Source organism: Octopus bimaculoides, chromosome 14 (genome assembly GCF_046866305.1).
Source record: "Octopus bimaculoides isolate indiv1 chromosome 14, ASM4686630v1, whole genome shotgun sequence".
NCBI classification, from domain to species: Eukaryota; Metazoa; Mollusca; class Cephalopoda; order Octopoda; family Octopodidae; genus Octopus; species Octopus bimaculoides.
The window spans coordinates 32,665,015-32,691,210 of NC_142941.1; the positions used below are offsets into that span (position 1 = coordinate 32,665,015).

At 37.6% G+C, this 26,196-nt stretch overlaps 1 protein-coding gene and 1 long non-coding RNA gene across 2 annotated transcripts; one reads left to right on the forward strand and one right to left on the reverse strand.

The window, feature by feature from the left end:
• Positions 1-1,984: 1,984 nt before the first annotated feature.
• On the forward strand, positions 1,985-19,629 carry LOC106874063 (uncharacterized). The gene is made up of 2 exons (XM_014921640.3): positions 1,985-2,279; positions 7,657-19,629. The coding sequence occupies exon 2, from the start codon at positions 7,730-7,732 to the stop codon at positions 9,434-9,436; it is 1,707 nt and encodes a 568-aa protein (XP_014777126.1). The 5' UTR covers positions 1,985-2,279; positions 7,657-7,729; the 3' UTR covers positions 9,437-19,629.
• LOC149132679 (uncharacterized) lies at positions 13,459-26,189 on the reverse strand. The gene is made up of 3 exons (XR_016244279.1): positions 26,034-26,189; positions 23,101-23,530; positions 13,459-13,592 (listed from the first exon to the last, which is right to left on the reverse strand). It is a non-coding gene; the product is annotated as an uncharacterized LOC149132679 (long non-coding RNA).
• Positions 26,190-26,196: the final 7 nt, after the last annotated feature.

Consider the following 26,196-nt stretch of genomic DNA (forward strand, 5'->3'; position numbering starts at 1 on the left):
TGTGGAGGTGAGCAAGTGTGCGAATATATGGACTGTATTTATGTGTTTCATGTTGACAGGGATATATGTATGTGTATATGCACGTAGGTATACTTACACACCATACATACATTGGCATGTGCATGTATATGTGAATGTCTATGTGTGTATGAGCGTGCTGATATGTATGTGTATAATATCAATGACATGCGTGTACGTCCCTGTGAATCTGAACGCAGCGGTATAAGCATGTTTTATGTATGCGTACATTCATGTGTATCTAAAGTTATTTACCATTTATATTTTTAATTAATGCTAAGTAATTAAAGTTTCGGGATTATTTCCACTATATTTCTTAACTAGAAATAATCATTACGCTAATGGGTTTTTTTTCTCCATGTTATGAATTAATTTTAATAAATTAAAATTTTTTAATCCACTAAATTAAATATGCTAACATCCACTGGTCCATCACAAGGTCTAACCCTTGTTGCGACGTGGTAGCTTGTGCCCCTCAATGATTCTGAGAGCAATGCCAGTGGAGTGCAAGCTCTAGTAGGGCTTCCAATGCTGGATAGGTCAAGGAATAGAGGCCAAACTCATATGGGCTACCTCTTTCCAGAGCTAAAGATGGTTTGCATAGGATCAACACCTCTAAAAAATAAAAGCAGTTACAGAAGTATCGGCAACCAGTGACGTAATTAATATGGGAGCAAGCGGAGCCACCACTACCCACGAGTACAATTTTCAAAATTGGCGCCTTTTATAGAATGTATAATCAATGAGTTAAAAATTGTTTGGTATGTGTCACGGCACCTTTCTATGTGCTCGCTCTCCCAAAGTTTAGGACCTGGCTACGCTCCTGACGGTGACAATTCAAATCCAATGAGAAAAGACAGGAATCTTTTGAAATAGCTGGAGACACTGAGGAAGAGTTGGTGGAGGGGGAGGGGGGACAAAAACAAAAGAAAAACAGAAAAACGGGGACAAATCGGAGAGAATAAGAAAAAACGGCCCAGAGTCGTGAACGGCGGGAAAAAAGTCGATGGAGCGAAGGCTTAGATATAAAAAAATAAAGTAATATGCAAAAACCCCTAACTAACCCAGGTACTCTCTTTAATTTGACGGCTTAGAAGTGCCGCACATCCACAACACTTTCCTTCTTATTCTAATTCATTTTCGATCCCAATTTCAGTTTTCCTCAATTTCTTTTCTAAGCCGAAGGACTCATCCAAAATGTTTTCCGAGCCAACAAGAGAATTTCTACATGGTCGTTCGACCTGCTAGAATTAACAGCCAAATCTTTCTCGAATCGCATCATACTGCTTTATAAAAGGACATGGTGGGTACCCTGCAGATTGGCAAAACGGGATGGTCACAGCTGGGATGCGTTTGACACAAAGCTTATTCAGTATTAACTTGAGGATTAACAAAAGCTACAACAACGAAAATGTTACGAAGGAGAGGAAGAGGGGTTTCTTTGCTATGGAGTGGGTGAGATGATAGAAGTTTTATATTCACCCACCATACACACATCCATACACACACAGACACAAATGCATATAAAGATAAAGGGAGAGAGACAACAATATATAATTGATAATATGCATGTGAATGTCTATTTATTTATTTATTTATTTTTATCAAATGGCTTCAGTTTGGACTAGGAATCGAAACCAATGAAGCTAAGAAGGTAACAATACACAATTACTACCTATCCTAACGGACTTGATACACTTTGACGGTAAAACCCGAAATCCTGAGACGGCCTGCATCAATGGCATAACTTCACCACCACCACCACCACCACCAAAACATCTCTTCTTCACTTCAGTCTCTTTATTATTTAAAAACTTGAAGACAAAACAGCAACGGCACTTTCTTTCTCTTACCCTCACTCTCAGACGAAGAGTAGGCCTCCGAAACGTTAGATTTTTCACTCCTAACACCGGAAGAACTTAAGGAAATCTTCTAGGAACTCCAGTTTGAAGTTCTGCTGATTTTGCATATAATTTCAAGTGGCGACTAAAGCCGGCTGACACCGGTCTATATTTGGACTCATAAAAACAAATCACCGATTAGATTTGACGGCTGATTATTATTTCCATCATCTGCTATAAACGTGATTAACCTCATCTGCATGGTAACACGCCAGTTTGGCTTGTCTTCTGCTTTATTTACCAACATAACCACGTCGGTATAGATGTGATTTATTTTTATTTGAATATATATGTATATGTATACATGGCCAGAAAGTGTCCGCTTTTCTACTGGTTCGTTGCGCTGTCTTTCATCTCATGGTGAGTTAATTTAAATCGAAAAAGTCTGAGATGTGTGTGTGTATGTATGTGTCCATATTTACATATACCCACACATACATAATATATATGCATAAATATACATACACGCACATTGTATTTCTATCTGTCTATTGGTCTACACACATACACGCACACGCACACGCAGGTACACACACACACACACACAGAGTCGTAAACATTTGAATTCCCGAAAATAATTTTATATAAAATAATAGCGAAAATTGATCGGATATTTTTAGCCGGCTATATTTTGGAACATGAAATATTTTTATAATTGAGACACAACGATATTGGAAGATTCTCTGTTAAAAAAAAAATGAAAATTGATTACAAAAGAAAACAAATTTGAAAAAAACCCTTCTCTTTATAATTTTAAAGATTACAGCTAAAATAATGATTGATAATGATTAGGGCAGCTTTTACACATTTAATAAAACATCTGAAAGACATCTAAAGGAATTGGGAATGCAATATCGCAATGTTTGTGCTTTAATAAATAATGCACTTTTAACATAAGCCATGAATTCTTAAGAAAAAGTATTAGTTGAGTGAGCACAATGCCGTATATTTGTATATGAGGGGTATAGTTGACAGTCGAGCCTATTATATAACTGGTATATATGCAAGCAATGTCTATGTGTAGCGGGATCTCTGCAAGATCGCTCAATATGATACAAATAGCAATGAAGTTTCCCTCAAATAACAATTTTTTTTTATCTTTTAAAAAGGGACACGTTGGATGTAATTCTAGATATATTTTTTAAAAGGTGTTTGAAAAAGAAAAAAATACATGCCAGGGGTGGTCATTTCTGGAACATCTTTGATCAGAAGTCTACTCTGACGGGGTTGACGTGGGGTCGAAATAGTAATAACAACTGGTATTTATTTGATCGACAATTACTAGAGGTGATAGATGAAAGTCGATTTTAGTGAGATTTGAACTCCGGAATGTGAGGTAGCGAGTTTTTTGCAAAGAAGTAGAGGGTATGTTGTGACGTTCATGCATTTAGCTTTCGATCTAGTGTCCCAGACATCCTCAATTATTTCCTCATCAATTAATACAAAATATTAATTAAAAGAAATAACTGTAACTCGAAGAACTCAAATACACACATAAACACATGTGTATGCATACATATAAACATGCACATACACACACATAATGTGCATGTACATAGATACATACACACACACACACATATATATATATATACACACACACACACATGCAAACATGACTTATTTCTTCGCTTTGGCACTGACAGATCTAATTTATTATTTTTTAAACAACTACTCCTAAAAAACATGAACCAAAATGTCTTTCTATTTAACATTATCTATGTAAGTAGGGAAACAGACTGATAGCGAAGGAATGATGCCGTGTTAGGTAGTTTTCGACAAAAAGCATCTCTCTTTTTTTTTTTATACTGAGTGTTTCATCTCTGTTAAAAAGTAAGAGAATCGCGGGAACATTTTTCTGTCACGAGATATTTTATTTATCGACTTAATTGTTAAAGCAGTTCATTTTTTAGAGCAAAACATCAACAGATCTATATAGATATTTTTTTATTCTTATTAATTAAGAATTTAATATTTATCTTTTATTTTTTACTAACATAACTTTCCTTTAATTTAAAATTCTGCTAATTTTATTAGGCCATGTATATTTTGGTTTTTAGTAATAGCGTTTTTGCTTACTGAATGTGTCTACAAGAAAAAACAAAACAAAAACAAATGTTTTCTATCAGATAAGAGATTTGAAAAGCAAAGCCCAATGTCGGCTTGCGTTTGTTGTGCTCAGTTATCTATCTATCTATCTATCTATCTATCCATCCATCCATCCGAATATATGAAAATGTGTGTTAATTTCTGTATTAAGTTCGTCTCCTGTATAAATAGATATATTTATATAGATCAGGTCCAGTTCATACGCCTATTAAAATAAATTAATATATTTATATAGACCAGGACTAGCTCACACATCTATAAAAAAATATATAGTTAACTGATGAAGAACCAGGTTAAATCATGTTTTCATGTGTGTGTAACCATCACTAATAACTTTAAAAAAGTTTGTGACGACAGAATAATTAGCGGTATTATACTGCTGCTAATTTAATTAATTAGAACACCTCCTGCACAAAAGTACTCACCATGTACCCATTACTTTAACTCTTTTCTTGCAGTTTCGTGACTGTGTTGTAGTCAATGATTATTATTTAAGCATGAATATCACATAATATCACATAATATCACGCTAGTACGGCCGGGACCTGTGGAGTGCCGGATTAACGAGTTTGCTTGGATAATTTAGATTTTTCGATTAACATACACTTTACTCAACAGTTAACCATCACAACGTACCTTTTAAAATATCCTGTAAATCCATATGATAGTCAATAAGGGGAAAAAATCGACATGAAATGAAAAGCAAGTGAAATTTTGATAAAGAGCAGATAAAACAAAGGGGTATAGATAAGTACACGGATTCTGTTGACTTGCGTAAGAAAGTTCAACGCTGCCTCTTTCAAAATGAAGAGCTGAAATTTAAATTTCAGTTCCATATTAAGAAGTGGGAGCTAACAGGATCGTCATCTTTATATTGAAAGGTGACTAAAACATCTGAAACTGGTGATGAAATTGTCCTGTTATCTTCAGGAGCTGATGATGATAGTGGCAGCATGCTTGGGTGAACAGAAGTCCATGGCATTAAATTTTCAAATGTCAGTTCCCCTATTTCATGATTTCAATTTTTAGCTATTTTTAAAAATGAATCTTTCAATCTAATCTGTTTCATATATTTTGGCCTTTCTTAAGTTTATTCTACAAAATGTAAACTTATATCATTTCTTGTTAAGTTATAAAACTCTTATTCTAGATAAACCTTTTCACCCTTTGGGAATCTGCTAAAATATATTTTATGTCTCAGGGAAACCTCACAAAAAAGTTGGTGCATAGTTTTTTGGTGCTACTTTAGCATGCAGTCTACCACAGTATTCATAGTTTATGCTGTGAAATGACCTGATCTGAAATTAGATTTAGGCTTAGCTTAGGATTAGCCTGCATGCTAAAGTGTAAATGGCCAGGTAGACCATGCTCAAATGTGGCATCACTTTTTTATCTTTTTCTTAGTCTTTTGTAGATCAAGCAAATTGTAAAACTGTCTTCGAAAGGTTTAGCTGTCTAAATCCATTAGATATCCCAAAGAATGTGTGAGAAGTTTTATCTAATACCTTGTTTAAATCAAATATCCTTACAATCCTCCGTTAAGAGATCACTTTTCTTTATGCCATGTGTTTGTATAATAAAATAATGATTATAGAATTAAACATAAAAATGCATTTGCATATAAGGCGCAGGTGTGGCAAGAAGTGTGGTAATGTCCAATTGAGAGGAAAATAACAACTTGCGTGGAAACACATGATAGTTAATGACATGAAGAGCATCTGCCTCTGTGATTTTTTTTGTCTCATCCAGACAAGCATAGAAAAGTAGATTTTAAAACAGTGATAATAATAGATCTTGCAAAACAAATTCAAAAACAAAATAAAACTTGAACTTTGGACAAATTGTCAACTTAATGAGTTCTGTTGTAAGTAAGTTCCCTGGTTATTACTGGTGGTGAGTCTTAGAACTTGTAGGGCTGGCTTCCCAGTTTCCATGACACTTAAGACTGAGATCCCAACATTATCCCACTGAATGGGATGTCAGTCCACCATAGAGTATGCTCATTTACAGCTTAGTGGAGTATGAAGAAACATGAAATAAAGTGTCACCTAATCTGGGAATCAAAAGCATGATCTTGCATTTATGGGTACAATACTCTAACCCAGTGGTTCTCATCTTGGGTCCATATAGCCCTTTTGAATCCATATAAGATTTTGTTATTAAAATTTATATGCAATAGATACCGTAAATCCTTGAGTATAATCCGCACTTTTTTCCCAAAATTTAAAGGTCAAAATTTCTAGTGCGTACTATATACGAGGTTAAAAATGAAACATATATTTTCTAAGTGATAAATATGTAAAGGCAAAATATGTATTTTTCACTGAAGTTATTACTGTTATTTCTTTATTTTCTGCAAACAAAGTGCACAAAAAAGCTACACGTTTGCATTATGTTATGTATACAATAATAATAAAGGACGTTACCGTATATACGTTTATAAACCAAGGACATTATATAGACCTTGATTCAAGTCAGAGAAGGGGTGCATATTATACACAAGGTTTAGGTTTGTCAGAGGTACAGCCCCCTAAAAATCCCCTGCGTATTATACTCAAGAGCGGACTATACTCGAGGATTTACGGTACTACTTCAATACACAAAATATTTTAACAATTTTTTAATACAATTCCAAATGCAATTTTTAATACAGGCATGGATGTGCGGTAAGAAGCTTGCTTCCCAACCACATGATTCAAGGTTCAGTCCCACTGTGTGACACCTTGGGCAGGTGCCTTCTACTATAGCTTCGGGCCGACCAAAGCCTTGTGAGTAGATTTGGTAGATGGAAACTGAAAGAAGCCAGTTGTGTGTATATATGTGTGTGTGTCTATATTTGTACCTCCCATCGCTGCCCGACAACTGGTGTTGGTGTGTTTACATCTCCATAATGTAGCGGTTCAGCAAAAGAGACTGATAGAATAAGTACTAGGATTAAAAAATAAGTCTTGGGTCAATTTCTTCGATTAAAATCCTTCAAGGCGGTGCCCCAGCATAGCTGCAGTCAAATGACTGAAACATAAAAATTTTTTTTTTTTTTTTAATTAAGAAAGAATTCTTAATAATATCTAATTATAAAAACGTGATATGATTTTATTAAAGATCAAATGGCCATGAGGGTCCATCCAAGCAGATCAAAGGGGTCTCTTTTACTCTTTTACTTGTTTCAGTCATTTGACTGTGGCCATGCTGGAGCACCACCTTTAGTCGAGCAAATCGACCCCAGGACTTATTCTTTGCAAGCCTTGTACTTATTCTATTGGTCTCTTTTGCCGAACCGCTAAGTTATAGGGACGTAAACACACCAGCATTGGTTGTCAAGCGATGTGGGGGGGGGGGGGCAAACACACACACACACACGTATACATATATACGATGGGCTTCTTTCAGTTTCCGTCTACCAAATCCACTCACAAGACTTTGGTCGGCCTGAGGCTATAGTAGAAGACACTTGCCCAAGGTGCCACGCAGTGGGACTGAACCCAGAATCATGTGGTTGGTAAGCAAGCTACTTGGCCATGAGCCTTTACAGTATGTTAGTTCATCAATTTAAAATGAATAATAAAATCAAACTTTTTTCTTTCTTTTCTTTATATCATGTTTGATTATTTGAAATCTATCTTTTCAGTTCTCTATTACACTCTGTTCTTGTGTCCAAGTAATTCGTTCAAGTGAAGTGTTAGTGATTTGAGCTTTCCTACATGGACAAGATGCAATCTGTCAAATCAATCCAATCTATGTGGAAACAGTTTACATTTTGTGGTAAAACCTACCATCGGAATGATCAGTGGAAGACAACCAACAATGGCAATGAAAATGATAAACAGAAGAAAACGCAGCCTGCAGCCCAGCTGGGCAGTTTACTCCAAGAGATGCCTCAGCAACAACAACAACAACAACAGCAGCATCAGCAGCAACATCAACATCATTCACACCATCCTCAACATAATCATTTATATTCTAATAATTACAACTATGCAAACAATAATAGCAACCTCAGCAACAACTCTCCTGGTGGTGGTGGTGGTGGGGGCAATGGTAGTAATAGTAGCAGTAGTAGTAGTATGATGAATGTAAATCATTCAGTGACTGTTACAGGTTCTAATCATGACAGTACCCTATCAACTGGTTCAATACGTGGCATGAATCCTGAAATCAAAGAATTCAGGTGCAATCTCTGCCCTAAAATATTCTCACAACAGACGGGTCTTCAAATTCACATGCGAGTCCATTTAGAAAAACCTTTGAAAGTTTCAACTAGTCCTAAGCATTATGGTCAAGACTCTGCCCAGAAAAACCATGAACATAGCCATTCCTCAGAGAAAACTTACCAATGTAATGTTTGCTTCAAGACATTTAATCAACAAGTGAACCTGCGTAACCATGAACGAACACATACGGGGGAAAGACCTTTTCAGTGTAATGTTTGCATGAAATCATTTACCCAGCAAACCATACTTCATAACCACCAGCGTGTTCACTCAGGTGAGAAGCCCTTTAAGTGTATTATCTGTGAGAAATCATTCAGTAACCAAACTATTTTAAAAAACCATGAACGTGTACATACTGGTGAACGACCATTTAAATGTAGCAATTGTCCAAAGGCATTCAGTAATCAAACCATCTTAAAAAACCATGAACGTGTACACTCAGGAGAAAAACCTTTCCAGTGTTCTCTATGTCTGAAAGTTTTTAGTCAACAAACAAGTTTGAAAAACCATCAACGCGTCCATACTGGCGAGAAGCCTTTCCAATGTGGTGTTTGCTTGAAATCTTTCAGTCATCAAACCATTCTTAAAAATCATGAACGAGTCCATTCTGGGGAGAAACCATATAAATGCTTAGTTTGTTCAAAGTCATTCAGTCATCAAACTATTCTAAAGAACCATGAACGTATCCATTCTGGGGAAAAGCCATTTCAGTGTAGTGTTTGCTTGAAGTCCTTCAATCAGCAAACTATCCTTCGAAACCATCAGAAAACACACACTGGGGCATTTCCATACAACTGCTCTTTCTGCACAAAGGTCTTCTCAGAAGAAGAGTATTTAAAAGACCATGAATATGTCCATCGAAAACATCAAGATATTAGAAATGATCTCCCTAGGGAGGATGAGGTGGGAAGCCCCACCCCACCATACACACCACCTGTTCAATCATCTTCCTCACCTCCTTTATCATCAAGGTCCTCTCCAATGCAACAGTCTACTCCATCAACCTCAGGTCCCTCCTCATCTCCTGTACCATTTTCTTCAGCGCCTATTCCACCAATGTGGCGACCTCCTGCATATCTGCAACCGATGCCACCGCAGTATTGGGAAAATGATTATAATTGGTCTAGGGCTTTCTCTGTGTCAACATATTTAACACCTTGGACAAAGCGGTCATCAAACCGTGGGAAAACTCACTGAAAGAACTTTGTCATCATCATCATCATTGGCATCATTATCATCATCATCATCATCGATACCATCATCATCATTCCACATTTTAATGTCCACTTTTCCATGCTTGCGTGGGTTGGATGGAGTTTATCGAGGTAGATTTTCTGTGGCCAGACATGTTCTCACAAAATACTGGAAACGAATGACAGTGACAGTCATTTTACAACTATCACATGATGTCATAACAAGGAGACACAAACGCATATGCACACATACATATGTGTGAATGGTGGGTTTCTTTCAGTTTTCAAATACTAAATCAACTCACAAGGCTTTGCTCAGCCCATGGCTATAGTAAAAGACACTTGCCCAAGGTGTCATGCATTGGGACCGAACCCTGAATCATGTGATTAAGATTTCAAGGTCAGCTGAAATCATCTTTGTGAGTTCCCAATAAATGAAATTAGCAATCTGATTTTTTAAAGCTTCACTTTAACAGTATTATCAACTAATTAAGACATTATCACAACCACTACCACCACCATCATCATCATCATAATAATTATTATTTGCTTTTCATCCTTTTGGGGTTGATAAATTAAGTACCAGTTGAACACTGGGGTTGATGTAATCGACACATCCCCTCCTGCAAAATGGCTAACCTTGTGGCAAAATTTGAAACCATTATTATTATTATTATTATCATTATTATAATTAGTATTGTAATTACTATTGTAATAGAGTGACAGATGAAATGCCTTGCTGTGTTTAGTTACATCTCTGTAGCTTCAAATACTGCAAAAAGTCAACTTTCACCCTCTCATTCTACAGACAACATATAGAATCCCTGATATAACCCTAACCCGTCTCAATACAATTGTGTGCTCTTGTACCAATGTAAAAATTGTAAAAGAAGGAAAAAAAAAAAGAAAAAAAATTTACCATTTATAATGTTCCTCTTCCTCATCATCACTACCACTATTGTCATGATCATTTTCATCATCATCATTAAGTGTTCATCACTTATGGAAAATATATTTTTGTCTTGCAAAAGCTATACAACAAAACGAACATTTCCAGAGGTTATTTATTTACTGTGACCAGAAAGTTGTGAATTCTATATATTTGGCATTATGGTCTCTTTCTTTATCTCTCTGTCATATGTATGTGTGTATATGTGTGTGTGTGTGTGCAATTTCATTTTTTTAATTTAGAGTTAATTTTGACTGGCCACCCACTTGGTAGCAAGGTTGTGAAGGAGAGCATCTTGTTTTCTATCTATGTATGTATGTATGAGTGTGTGTGTGTATGAACGTATGTATGTATATACAAGGGGGTGCTGAAAAGTTCTTGGCTTTAAGGGTATCATAAAAAGCCTGGTTGGGGACCCAACCTTCAGTTCTTTTACAGGGCTTAGGAAAACTGAAGGACCGCTGCAATAATTGTGTGAATTTGAGAGGGGAATATATTAAACAAAATCATAATTAACTGATCTTCCTGCATTTTCTTTTACCCAAAACCAGGAACTTTTCAGCACCCTTCATAGTTTTTCTATAAATTATCTTGTGATGCTCCAGAACACATCATCAGTAGTGTTTCCTGGTCTTTCATCAGTCACACTCACAACTGGATGATCCAGCTGGAGTTGATCAAGCCCCAGCTTGTCTCCAGTTAGCACTACACCTGGTAGCACTGCCCCTTTCAGGGCTCACACTTCCTGACCTACAGCCAATCTTAGGCAATCTCAAAAGATGACTAAGTCAGGAAGTGTCAACTTGATGGCCTTTCATCTATTTGCCTCTGTAAGCTGTGCAGAGAAAATACCCTGCACACTTTTTACATCCCATATAAAAAAATATATATATATATTTATATAAAATAAAACTTAGATATTGTCATATTTCAGGATGGTCATTTATTTTCTTGCCAAATAAATACATGCACTATTTGGCAAGAAAAAGGAAAATGACCATCCCAAAATATAACAATATTTGTTTCAACACACAATTTCACATCAAGAATCTTGCAAAACAAATACATACATGTAAAAACTTAGTTATGTTTCAGCCAAAATTGGCCCAGGCCATGTCTCACTTAGCATCATCACCTAATAGAATCTTTTAAGTCATTTTAAAGTCAAGTATTGTGGTTTTATGGCCCATTCAAGTTAGGGAGTTGTTATTGACTGAGATGTATCCAGGTACAGGTGGCTTGTTTTGGTATCCCTTTCCAGATATTGTTTGAAGGTGATGATCCTTTTTTGCTTTGATTCGTTTTGGGATGTTGAATTGAGTAGGGCTAGTTAAGCAAAAGTATTCGTGTTGCAATGTGATTATGTGTTATGACTCTGAATTGTACAGGGAGTGTATGGCATGGGGTCCTAGTCTTTATTGAATTGTGAACTTGATGTTAAGATCATTTGGGCAATGCGAGTAATATATTCTCCACATTATGCAAATGATATAATTCTCACAGTGTTATTAGGGAGAACCGAATTTCAATGTTTTAAGGCAGTCACAATAATCAAAATCAGTCATGCTATTTATTTTCTTTTATGATTGTTCTCTGGGGGTGTCTCAGTTCTCGTAATGTTTTGTTCAGTATGGTGAGACCATCGATATGACGCCTGACTCTCTGGACTGGAAAGTTCTGAGGATCCAGGAGTTCATCTGTTTTATTGTTGATGTGAAAGCTCCAGTTGAGATTGTTGTCAACAATTACTCCTAAGTTTCTGATATCATTGGATGCCATGAGTGGTTTGTCTGAAGCAAAAGAATATGGTTGTTTAAACATTCTCTTTTCCAAAGTGCATGAGTTAAAATTTTCTCTCATTTAACAACATTTTATTTCTGTCCATCCGTTCACTTGCAGCATGCAGATCGGACTGGAGTTTTGTTTGGTCTTCTCCACTGATGAGTTTTGGGATCATGGAGTCATCTGAAAATATCTTTATTTTACTCTGCTTGATGACATTTGAGATGTCATTTATACAGACTATATATATAAAATGTGTGTGTATACACACACAAATAGGGTATGGGTAGTATTTATTCGCATGATGACTTCTCAGGAGAAAATAAAACAATGTTTTTATTTTTTGAGATATATTTGTCAAATTTGGGTCAGTTTGTCTTCATGACATGCTCTGTCGATCTCACTCAATGAACCTACTTTTGGCCTCAATGACAGCCTCCAGGTGACCTCAGAACTGGCCACAGGCCTTGGTCACTATTTCCCGTTTTAAGCCCCTGAAGGCCCTGGTAATCCTGGCCCTCAGTTTGTTCTTTGTGTTGCAGCTGGATATGTTGGACTCTTGTTCCGCCACACCCCACACAAAGAAGTTAAGGGGGTTGCAGTCAGGTGAGTTGAGAGGCCAAATGTCAGGTACTGTGTCATCAAAGAAATTCTCCAACAGCCAAGCCTGGGTCTTTTGGTTAGTGTAGCAGGGTGCGGAGTCTGGCTGGCACGCATACACAGCTGCCTGGTCAATTCAGGGTTTCACCATCTCGCTCAGAACATAGGTATAGCTGTCAGTGTTCAACCAGAGGCTCTCAGGGCAGAAGTGGAGTGGCATGACATCACCTTCACCACTGAAGACCATGACTGTTGCTGGAAATTTAATCTGCATGACTCTAGGGGTGAGATAGTGAGCCACCCGTTGTTGCTCTGAGAGTTAATCTTCTGGTCTTGGCCGTAATTTTTCTTGTCAGAGAAGAACCACAGCATGCCTGGCTTCAGTAGGTGTTTCAACTTGTTGATCAGCTTTTTGGTGTGCTTGAGTCACTTTTCCTGCATTGCCTTGGACAGAAATTTTCCCCCTTCCTCATCTTGTATGAAAAGTGTTGAATTGAATATCTTCATGCACCACCAGCCTGATGAGCTTTTCATCCACACCTTTCTCCTGTGCAATGACACACATTAACTTGCTGATGATTTCTTGGATTGCAATGATGAATTCCAGATTTCTGATGGTTTTAGATCATTGATTACAGGTTTTCCTCCCTGCTGTTCCAACATAGTTGAAACCTGAATCTTTTAGCTCCTTTGTAGCCTTTTTCACCATCCTCCTGTTGATGTCAAGGAAGGCAAAAATCTTGTTTGCCCTTCCTTTCAGCATAGATTCCAAGCACTCCATGCCTCTTCCAAAAATTCGGGTTTTCAAAATTTTCCATAGTCAATTATTCTGCAAAAAAGTAAAGCAAAAATGGTTATTGTTTTTAAGAAGAAAAAGATGGATTACAAAAGTAAGAAAATTATGTGTTAAATTAGCAGTTGAAAATTGCGAACAATAATGTCTGCACTGTGTGTGTGTGTGTGTATCATCATTATTATCATGGTTTCATGTCGACTGTATATAAAATGTGAAGTAGTTGGCATTAGGAAGGTCATCCAACTGTAGGAACCATGCCAAAATAGACATTAGTGCTTAGTGCAGCTCTCTGGCTCTTCAGTTCATGTTGAACAATCCAAGCCATGCCAGTATGGAAAAGGGATGTTAAATGATGCTGATATATATATAAAATTGTGTCTGTGTGTTGGGTGCCTGTCAGCGTGCTGTGGACCAGTTTGACTTTTCCAAGTGTCCCTGACATCTGAACTTCCCCTGCTGAACTCTTGGACCTTTGATGTCTCCAATGCCACAAAGACATAAAACCAGCTGACATGGGTGGGGCCGTGGTGGTGTAGTGCATCGATCTCTACAAGGTAGAAGCTCTCTGCCAACTTCAACCCCACGCCCAGCTACCAACAGACTGTGTCCTCCACTATCCATAACCTCATTGTCCGCACCCCCACAATTTGCTTCCTCCCCAAAATCCACAACCCTGGCTGCCCCATTGTCTCCACCTGCAACTGAACTCATCTCCAGATATCTTGACTGTGTCCTACCCCCCTAGTGGCTTCCCTCCCCTCTCACATCCATGACACCAACTATGCTCTTCGTTTGTTCAACTCTTTCTCCTTCCCTCCTGGCCCCTCTAAACTTCTCTTCACTCTTGACATCAAGAGTCTATACACAATGATCCCTCACCACAAGGGGCTGTGTGCACTCCAACATTTCTTTGACCTTCAATCCAACCCCCAACCTAACACATCCATACTGCTTTGTCTGGTCGAACTTGTCCTCTCACTTAACTGCTTCTTGTTTGTGGTTGATTTGTACCAGCAGATCTCTCGGGAGTGGCCATGGGAATGAGAATGGGCCCAACTATGCGAACCTGTTCGTTGGCTACATTGAGGCCCAAATATTCTCAAGTTTCACTGATTCCACTCTTGAACTATACAGTCGTTATACTGATGATTGTATCGGTGTGACCTCACTCTCCCGCGAACATCTAGACTCCTTCCTCTCTTTTGTCAAATCTTTCCATCCTGCCCTCCACTTCTCCTGCACTATTTTCCGACACCTCAGTCGCCTTTCTCGACATTTCGGTCAGCATTCATCACTCCACTCGCACCACCTCCATCCACTACAAACACACAGACTCACACTCATACCTCCTCTTCCTCCTACCCTAAACACACCAAGCTCTCCATCCCCTATTCTCAATTCCTCCGTCTACACAGGCTCTGCAGTGACAACCATGACTTTGAGACTCAGTCTCAACTCATGGCTCGCCACTTCATCCTACGTGGATATCCCCTCGCCACTATCCACACCGCCCTTGCCAGAGCATGTTCTGTGGACTGTGCATCTGCTCTCTCCCCCCACATCCGTCTCCCGTTTCCCCTCACATACCACCCCCACTAGCCTACCATTCTCCAAGCCTTCCGGCGACTCCAGTCTGACCCCTCCACTTTATACATCTTCGCTAACCGACCCCTCCCCTCCTTCAAATGAGCCCACAATGTACAAGACCTCTTGGTCCACAGCTTCTTCCCTAACCCAACCTCCCAACCCGGCTCGCTCTCCTGCTCCTGTCCATACTGCCGCACTTGCTTACCTCTCCAACACCACCCTCCTCACAGGCCCCTATCATATCACTGACTCCTTCACCTGCACTTCTGGCAACGTCATCTGCTGCATCTGTTCTCTCTGTCCTTCTCTATACATCAGTCAAATGGGATGCCGCTTGGCTGACCGGTTTGCGGAACACCTCCAAGACATCAGACTTGGCAATGACACCCTGGTCTCATGCCATTTCCGCTCTACTGGTCACTCTTTACAACACCTCTCTGTGATCAGATTGTCCTTGCACAGGGGCCATCTGGACTCCCGTCTTCGCCGTGAGCAGGGATTAATCTTCTTTCTTCTCTCCTTTGTGCCACATGGGCTCAACTCTCCTCCCCTCTTCATCTAACCTGCCTCTTCTCTCTTCTCTTCCTCCCCCACCTCTCCTCTCTTGCTCTGGCACCTACTTACTTCACTCCTATCCACCCTGTCCCTTCATCCTCACCCCCTCCCTCATTACCCCACCCCTACACATTCCAATACATCCCATCTTACCCCCACCATTGCTTCCCCACACCCCCACACACTAGCACTGGCCACCAGCCCCCTTTCACACATACACATGCATGCGCACCTTCGTTTTGGGATCACCACTAGTTTATTATCTCCCCTTCTTCCTAGCTCTCCTGTGTGACCCTTCTGTCTGGCATTCATCATGATAGATTGCTAGCCACTAAACCTTTTTCTGTTTTCTCTCCCTGTTTATTTCTGTGTTCCTTTCTGTCGAAGAGCATAGGCTTGAAATGTAAAAGACTTTCTCACTTCTTGAGCGTTAAACTAATACATCTGTTTGTTGTTTACACATCCGTCTTCATCTTTTGTTCTCTTGTAAATTCTCACTAATATATATATATATATATATATATATATATATATATACACACACACACACACGCACACACATGTTCATTCCCATCAGAGTACATATGGCACCCCACTTCTAGTCTTTCTTGCCGTCACTAAGCTTTTATGTGTCCATCTGTTATACTGTTTCATAACCATGCCCCTTTTTGTTTGGCTAGAACCTTGGTCCAGATCATCTTCATTGAGAGCAAAGACTATTCTTGAGATCTAATTTTTCCCACGATAGGGCTTCAAAATGCGATGGACACTTGATTTTAAAATTCTTATCTTGTGACTCGTTTGCTGCACAGATTTTCTTGAACACTAGCAATATGTTTCTAGTACCTGCTTTTGCTTTATGGGGCTTGTAGATGTTCGTGATTTCCAGAACATTTCTTGCGGACATTCTGGACAATTCAGTCTGCTTCAAACTTATCTTTAATTCAAGTGATGGCAAGTCATGTAGGTGGATCTATTTGAAACTCATTTTTAAGCTTTCTTTAGACATTGATTGCCTTTTCAAATTTCCAATAGCACTTAGGATAAATTTCCCCCATTCTAAGATTAGTCTGGCTCCTTTCACTATTTCTAATGGGTTAAATTGAAAAAGAAATGAAAATTGCATTACCAGCTGTTAAAGCGTGTATACATGGTTATGGATGATGATGATGATATATATTATAAAGGATTTTTTTGTCTAATGACGTAATATAATAGGTATGTACTGTAAGCGCTTAGTTTGGTTTACCACTAAGACTTTGGCTTGAACTTCAACAGAAAACAAGTCGGTGTTGAGGCTGCCTAGAAGTGGTTCATTGTGGAGTGGGTATATATATATTAGAAATGAAGAACAGACAAGCAAACCTTGTGGTATCACTTTACAACCTTTAATTTATAATTTAAACATAGATTAGAGTAGTTATAGTAAATAGGTAAAGTCTCTTACAACTGTTTCTAGAATAGCTAAGCATGTAGAGCATGCGTTATTGAGCAAAATTTCCCACATAAGCTAAGTAGTTTGTCATCAAAGAGAGAGAAATAAATAAGGAATATCCTTATACTAGGATATTAGTAGTTACCAGTTCATTGAATAACTAAAGATTGTCCAAAGTAGAAATATATTAGTTGTTAGTTCCATGGTGGAAGAATTAATGAAATCTTTAGTAAACAATGATATCCATTACTAGTTCCATTGTTGAAGTATCAAAGAAAATCTGAGGTGTAAGATGATAGAAGTTACCAATTCCATCAACCCTCATGCACTTATCTTTCCTTCACACTCTCTTGTACTCTTTGAAGACTCATATCTACCTCACTTTCTCTTCAAAAATGGAAATAGTACTTTGGATTTTCCTTAATACTTCAACAATGGAACTACTAACAGATATTTTTGTTTACTAAGGGTTTCATCAATTCTTTGACCATGAAACTAACAACCAGTATTATATTTCTTCTTTGGACACTCCTTAGTTATTTAACAAACCTGGTAACTATTAGTATCCTTCTTTAAGGATATTCTTTATTTCTCTCTTCCCAGTGATGGAATACTTAGTTTACTTGGAAATCCTTGTGCAATAACGCATGCTCCACATGCTTAGCTATTCTAGAAACAGCTGTAAGAGACTTTACCTGTTTACTATAACTACTCTAGGCTGTGTTTAAATTACAAATTATAGATTAAAGGCTCTAAAGTGATACCACATCTTTTGCTTGTCCTTTATTTCTTATACATGTGTGTGAGATATATATGTGTGTTATTTGTATAAGTGATATATATATATATATATATTATTGAAATCGTAGGAATTTTATAAACTTTCAGGAGCTTGTGAAATGATTCTTTTTTGGAATAGTATATTTTGAAGCATATGCATAAAGCTATAAATTATAGCATGTAAATCTTGGGTAGAAAACCCCCTTTTGGATTGAAAATATGTATATATATATATATATATATATATATATATGTATGTATGTATGTATGTATGTATGATTGTGTAAATATACACACACACATACCTGTCTATGTTCATGAACACACACACACCCTACTCTTGGGCAACTTGTGGATCAATAAGTTGTTTCATTTATTCATGTATTCTAAAATCCTCACTTTCAAATACCAAAGAATTTAGTTGTAGGACATCAAAGTCTTGTTATTAGTATTGTCTTTAGAAGGATAATAGGTTGTTATGCATTTGAAAGGAAATATTCTTAGTTAAGGTAGATCATTGGTGGAATTCTTTGAGCTTTGGAAAAACAATGCTTTGCAGTATTTGTTCTGACTCTTAATATTCAGAGTTCAAATCCTACTCAGTCAATTTCACCTTTCATTCTTTTGCAATTGATAAAACAAAGTGCCGGTCAAGTATTGACTGCAAAAGGGGGTTATTCTTTTGTTTCGGGGTTTCATATCCTAATGGTGATGGAATGAGGCTCATCCTTTTCCTTTTGTCATCAATAACATTAGTGTATCAGTGTTAGAATGAAATCTAATATCAACTAAATCCAAAATCAGTACCAGTCATGAACTAGTGTCATTTTGATCAACTATGCCCTCACCTTTACAAATTTGCGACTGTTTGTATTAGTGTAAGAAACCACTCATTTTGTAATCATTTTAAAAGTGCATACAATGCTATGAAATTAAGGTACTTGACTACCCATATATGATGGAACCCTGAACAAATAATGATTTGCCTGGCTGGTACAAGGTTTCAGCTTTCATCTCTAATCCACAATTTAGTGGCCTATTGAAAATGCTTTATTTGATTTCTTATGTTAACAAACACCATTCAGAAAAGGCATGAACGTTATTAATTCTTATTCCTCCCACCTCACTACACAAAGGTTTTTGAGAAAAAAATCAGAGTCATCTATCAGTCACCTATCTTCTCTCTAAATTTGCTGAATCATTTGAATGGAACTTTTGTTGCTTTGAATGACAAATATTTTATATTCAAAGCTAGTGTGTGGTGGTATGGTATTCAAACTTTTCTACAACATCCAAACTTTCATATCAAGCACAGATTTGTAAATAAAAATGGGTGGCAACATTCTGCTGCATGTGGCATCAACATGGTGACGGCACAGTCTCACAACTTAGAGGGAATGTTAATTGTCACTATCAGTACTTGCACCATGACCATCAACATTATTCTTCAGTATACTTTACCAAAGAATTTTTTTTTTTTTGTTCAAATGTTTCACTTTAACTCTGCTGAAAGACTTATTTATTCAATTATTTATTATTATATGAATTTTTTTGTCTCCTTGAAAACCTTATAAACAACATCTGTAATCTATATACATTTTTTTTTATTTCTTTAAGTTTCTAAACCTACTGAAATATTCTAGTGTATTGATTGACATTTTTTGTTTCAACAAATAAAGTTTGTAAAGGTACTTAAAAAGATATGAATACCAATGTTTGTTTATTGTCTTTCCATGTTTGGTAGCTTCATTGTTAATTATTTGGTCATCCCAAAAGTAATGTCCAAATTTTTGGTAAGAAAAAGTGATCTAATTTTACATTTTATTAAATTTTAACCCTGTGTATAATTCCCATCATTATCGATGACCTCTTTCCATTTACACATCAGTTTTTTAATTCCATTTGGTAAAAAATTCTTTTGGTTTTGATGAGAAGGAAGAGAGGACAGTTTTGACCTCTTTGGAGCTTTTGAGGACTATTTCATCTAAATGATTGTGTAAGCTTCAAAATAAATGGTAATCAGAAAGACCAAGGTCCAAGGAATAAGGCAGGTAAAGGATTTTTTTCTGATGTAATCTCTGCAGTGTGAGGCCTTGCATTATTATGATGAAACACCACTCCCTTATGATTCACCTAAGCAGGCCTTTTTTCTTCAAAGCAGCATCCAAATACTCTGATTTTTGGCAATAGGTGTGAGCAGTAATTGTTGCATTAGTTGATAGCAGCTCAAAGTGGATGACTCCAATGCAATCCCACCAAATAGAACCTTTTTTGCATGGAGGTCCCTTTTGGGTTGTGGTTTAGCCTGTTCTTCATTGCCTGAATTGCTTGACATTTTCATAAAAAATTCATTTTTCATCACCAGTCACTAATCTGTCCAAAAATGGTGAGATACAATCATGAAAGCAAAGAGATGAGCAGATATCTACTCATGATTTTCAGTTGGCTTCTATCAAATCATGGGGAACCCATTTTCTGAGTTTGGGCACCTTTCCAAGCTGTTAAAGATAGTGGTGAATAGTTGAATGACTTGAATTAAGTTTGCTTGCCAATTCTTCAAATGATACAGCAATATCCTTCTCAAGCTCTGACAAAAGAAGCTCATCCTCAAATTCAACAGATCATCCTATTCATTTTTGAACATTGCAAACCATCGTCTACAACTTTTTTCATTCAAGCACTCTTCCTCATAAACAGAATGGATTTTTTGGGTTGCTTCTGCTGCACTGTTTGCCTTTTTGATCTCAAAGCATTATGTACCTTCGATATATCAGTCTTTGAGCGATTAATATTAGTAATTAATTCAGTCAAATTATTCTGTAAAAATAAATTAAATTAAAGGTTTCCAAGTTCATATCTGTATCAATCAATACTGTTTGACATTTCAGAATGATGTAAAATTTGATGGAAATTACATATATTTCAAACATTATTTATGAGATGACCTGATACTTGTTCCAGTCATTGGACTGCAACCATGCTGGAGCAGAATCTTGAAGGGTTTACTCAAACAGATTAACCCAGAATTTGTTTATCTTTTTAAAGCCTAGTTCTTATTCTATCAGTCTCTTTTGTTCAACCAAGTTATGGGCAGGTAAACAAACCAACACCAGTTGTCAAGCAAAGGGGGAACACAAACACAGACATACATGCATATATATATATATACATGGGTGGCAGTGAAACATGGGCTGTGACTGCTGAGGACATGCGTAAGCTCGCAAGGAATGAAGCCAGTATGCTCCGCTGGATGTGTAATGTAAATGTGCATACCTGTCAGAGTGTAAGTATCTTGAGAGAAAAGCTGAACATAAGAAGCATCAGTAGTGGTGTGCAAGAGAGACGATTGTGCTGGTTTGGACATGTGGTGAGAATGAATGAGGATAGCTGCGTGAAAAAGTGCCACTCCCTAACAGTTGAGGGAACCCGTGGAAGAGGTAGGCCCAGGAAGACCTGGGCTGAGGTGGTGAGGCAAGACCTTCGAACATTGGGCCTCACCGAGGCGATGACTACTGACCGAGACCTTTGGAAATATGCTGTGCGTGAGAAGACCCGGCAAGCCAAGTGAGATCGTTGCCAGGGCCCCTGGACTGGCTCTTGTGTGGGTGGCACATAAGATGTACCATCCTGAGCGTGACCGTTGCCAGTACCGCCTGACTGGCCTTATAGGGTTTTCGAGCGAGATCGTTGCCAGTGCCCCTGGACTGGCTCTTGTACGGGTGGCACATAAAAGACACCATTTTGAGCGTGGCCGTTTTTGTGCGGGTGACACGTAAAAGCACCCACTACACTCTCTGAGTGGTTGGCGTTAGGAAGGGCATCCAGCTGTAGAAACTCTGCCAAATTCGATTGGAGCCTGGTGTTGCCATCTGGTTTCACCAGTCCTCAGTCAAATCGTCCAACCCATGCTAGCATGGAAAGCGGACGTTAAACGATGATGATGATGTGTGTGATGGGCTTCTACACAGTTTCTGTCTACCAAATTAACTCACTAAGTAGAAGACACTTTCCCAAGGTGCCATGCAGTGGGATTGAACCTGAAAGCTCATAGTTGTAAAGAGCAAATTGAATACAACATTATCAGAAACTTGTAAATAACTGGGCACAATGTTTACTTGGTGATTTGTATCTTCAATGGTTTATAAATGGCTAATAAACATAATATAGTCTTGTCAATTTAACAACTCCCAAGTTCAAGTCAGTGTAGGAATCTCAAAGTCAGAGGCTCCCAACCTAGAATGCAAAAGGATTTCAGGGGTTGTAACAAAGAGATATAGTATATTATCATCATCATCATTATGACCACTGCCATGCTTGCATGGATCAAATGGAATTTGTTGAGGCAAATTTTCTATGGCCAGATGACCTTCCTGTCACCATCTCTTCCCTGCTTCCAAGCAAGGAAATATTTCCCCACAGTCAGACATGTTTTTCATGAAAGACTGGAAATGAACAATACTGCTTGTATGATGGTGATGCTTGTTTACAACTATCACATGAAGCACACACATTTTATTAAAACCACTCTTAAAAATAACTGTATTCTATTAAGTATACTAAGAACATTATTATTTTATATAACTTCTAATTTTTATTTGTTTCAGTCATTGGACTGTGGCCATACTGGGGTACCATCTTGAAGAACATTTAGTTGAATGAATTAGCCCCAGTACTTTTTGTTTCTTTTTCTTTAAATTTGGCACTTATTCTATTGGTCTCTTTGCCAAACTGCTAAGTTACAGGGATGTAAACACTCCAACACTGGTTGTCAAGGGATGGGGTAGAAGTGGGGGCAGATACTGCTACAAAGACATGCACACACACACACACATATATGACAGGCTTCTTTCAATTGCTGTCTACTAAATCCACTCAGAGGGCTTTAGTTGACCCGAAGCTATAGTAGCATAGTAGACTGAACCCAAAACCATGTGGTTGGGAAGCAAGCTTCTGTGTCCTCATTCCATGTGCAGCAACATGTTTGTGTGAAACTTGATTCAGTTCTCTGGATTTGTCAGTTAAGACAAAATTTCAGAATCACCTGAATTCACTGACAGACTTGCAGTTCTTGATCAACAGGAAAGTTCTACGTTTTGATAAAATCATAAATGAGAAGCATCCAAATTAGTTTTGTGGAACCCACTTCTTGGTGATATAAGAAAGGTAAAACATCATCACACTTACATCAACTTGATTGCTGACACTGGTCTAAAATGTATCCAGGACCTTGAGGTAGTGATGTTGGACTGAGAAGTGTTGTAGGTGGACTTTGTTGCTGTGGAACCCAGCCACAGAATAGAATAAATGAGAAGCAAGAACAAAGTTATTGCATTTGCTTACAATTTTTGATTGATTTCATGGTTTACAGTGCTTTCAAATTGTGCAGTTTGCTTGTTTATTACTGAAAAGCTAGCATTTATACAATTTGTATACATGGTAATCCTTTCACATGGCCCAGTCCTTGTTTTGGTGTGGAGGTCCTTGTATCTCAATGGCTAGCAGAGCACAAGTTCCTTGTGTGGTCTCCCATGCCGGACAGGTCAAAAGATAGAGATCAAACTGACATGGACCACCTCTTTCCAGAGGTAAAAATTGGTTTGCATAGCACAGCAACCTAGGAAAATAAGTAAAGTTACAGAAGCATTAATGACAATTCAAAACCAACAAGACCTGCAAAAAGAAGGCCATCCTTTTTCAGGGAAACAGAGTCAGGGTACTGAGGCAAAGCTGAAAAAGCAGGGATCGAAGAGCAAGAAGAGAAGCAGAAAAGACATTCCACAGTTGAGAATAGTAGGGAAAAGTTGTGGATGGTCCACAGAGAATAAAGGTCTTAAGTAAGTAAAATCTGGTATCAGCCATGTGTTTCTTTGCCTTTGTCAGTTTACATATTAAAGCCATGACATAACTTTCTCTTATATGTGTGTTACAAATATATGAATTTTCTCATATTTTTAATCTTTTATCTCTTATCTCTCAGTCATTAAACTGTGGAGATGTTGGAACAGCACTTTGAAGGAGTTTTAGTCAGATGACCCCAGTACTTTTTTTTAAGCTTGATTCTTATTCTATCAGTCTTTTTTTGCCAAACTGATAAGTTACAGGGGTGTAAACAAACCAGTACTGGTTGTCAAGTGGTGGTGAGGGACAAACACAGGCACAAAGATACTCACACACACACGCATGCACACATGTATATTTACACACACACATATATATATGCCATACTTTCAGTTTCCATCTATAAAATCCTCTCATAAGACCTTGGTTAGCCTGAGGCTATAGTAGAAGACACTTACTCAAATCCCACACAGTGAGACTGAACCCATAGTCTTGTGGTTGGGAAGGAAGCTTCTTACTACACAGCAACACCTGACCCTATAGTGTACAAAATCACAGGATGTGCTAAAACACCTTTTGAGCATTGGGCCTCATGGAGGCAATGTGGCTGAGTTCCTTTCAAGTGTTGGGCCTCATGAAGGCAAAGTGACTGATTCCTTTTGAGTGTTGGGTCTCATGGAGACAATGATCGAGACCTTTGGCATTATGTCATGCTTGAGAAGAAGACCCATCAATCCAAGCAAAATCGCAGTCATGGCAGATACTGGTGTTATGCAAATTGGCAACTGTGCTAGTGACACGTAAAAGCACCCTGGTGTTATGCAAACTAGCATCAGTGCCAGTGGCATGTAAAAGTACCCATTACACTCTCGGAGTGGTTGGTGTTAGGAAGGGCATCCAGCCATAGAAAACCATGTCAAATCAGACTGAAGACTGATGCAGCCTTCCAGTGTGCCAGCCCAGTCAAACCGTCCAACCCATTCCAGCATGGACAATGGACGTTAAATGATGATGATGATGATATTTAGCAATATCTATATATATTCAGTAGTATCAGTGCCAAGCAGTGTTTAGGCATAAGCAAACTTTAGGCTAGTTAAAATGTTTGTGACATATTTCAAATTCTAAAGACAAAATGCTCTCTTATGGTAAAAAGGTGTAAAAACACCATATCTGTCAAGTGCTGCACTCTGTTGAATTCCCAAATGTGTTTCTAGCTCTTTGGCCATTATGATTGGGAAATACCAAAGAGAGGTAACTCTAGACAGACTTAAAGCTGTAGTTTTAACTAAAACACAGTCAACAATATTGTTATAAAGGCTCTCTTCCAATAACGGAGAGCAGTTATTTCCATTCCTGCTATCCCTGAAATGCATGTGTATTAGATAACCATCAAGTTATCTAATATCCAATGTGAAACTGATAGGTAAGATTGGCTGTAATGGATCTGTAATAGTGCATACTTTGGTTAATATATATATATATAGAGAGAGAGAGAGGCATACCTACACACGTGTGCCCTCTCCATTCCCATAAGACTCTGTTTCCTCATAACTTTCAGAAAAATGGATACGTTTTTTAATGAATTTTTCTACAAATACCTTTCAGATGGTGTAGATTACGATTGTAACTGAATTTAATGCTAAAAAATGATTGGTGAGTGTGCACACATATTAACACATATCACATATATATCTACAAAATAAAACTTGAAAATTTGGAAAGAATATATGTGTCAGTGTGTATGTGTGCCCACCAATTTGTTTTTGTTCCTAACATTAAATTTCAATTTAATCGTAATCTGCACCACCTGAAAGAAATTGTAGAAAATTTCATTAAAAAAAATGCTCATTTTCTTGAAATTTATGAGGAAACAAAGTCAATTTGTGTGAATTATCTGAAACTCCACTCCCCACCTGAGGAAATTTTTTTTTTTCAAAACAAATTCTTATATAATTGTAATCAGCACCATCTGAAAGGTATCTGTAGAAAATTCTATTAAAAAATACCCAATTTTCTGAAAGTCATGAGGAAATAAATTCAATTCCCATGAATTATCTAAAACTCCTCTACCTAGCAACTGAAAAAGAAGTTTTCACAAATTTCGATGTAATTGTAATCTATACCACCTGAAATGTATTTGTAGAAGATTTCATTATCTCTGTTGGAATAAATAAACCAAAATAATACAAAAAACAAAAATTACAAATCAAAAATAAATCATTCAAAAGTATCCATTTGTCTGAAAGTTATGAAGAAACAAAGTTGGGAGAGCACACCTGTGTAAATATGCTTATGTGTCTGTACTTGGTTTCCACAAAGGTCTTTGGAACAACTTGAAATGAGGATCAGATCATAAAAGACAAAAAAAAAACAATGTTAAAAAGATAAAAATATCAAAAACAAAAATAGACAGTCGAGAGTGAATATAAAGGGAGTTAA

Coding starts and splice junctions, on each gene's coding strand:
- LOC106874063 (XM_014921640.3), top strand. CDS start 7,730: ATGGACAAGATGCAATCTGTCAAATCAATCCAATCTATGTGGAAACAG.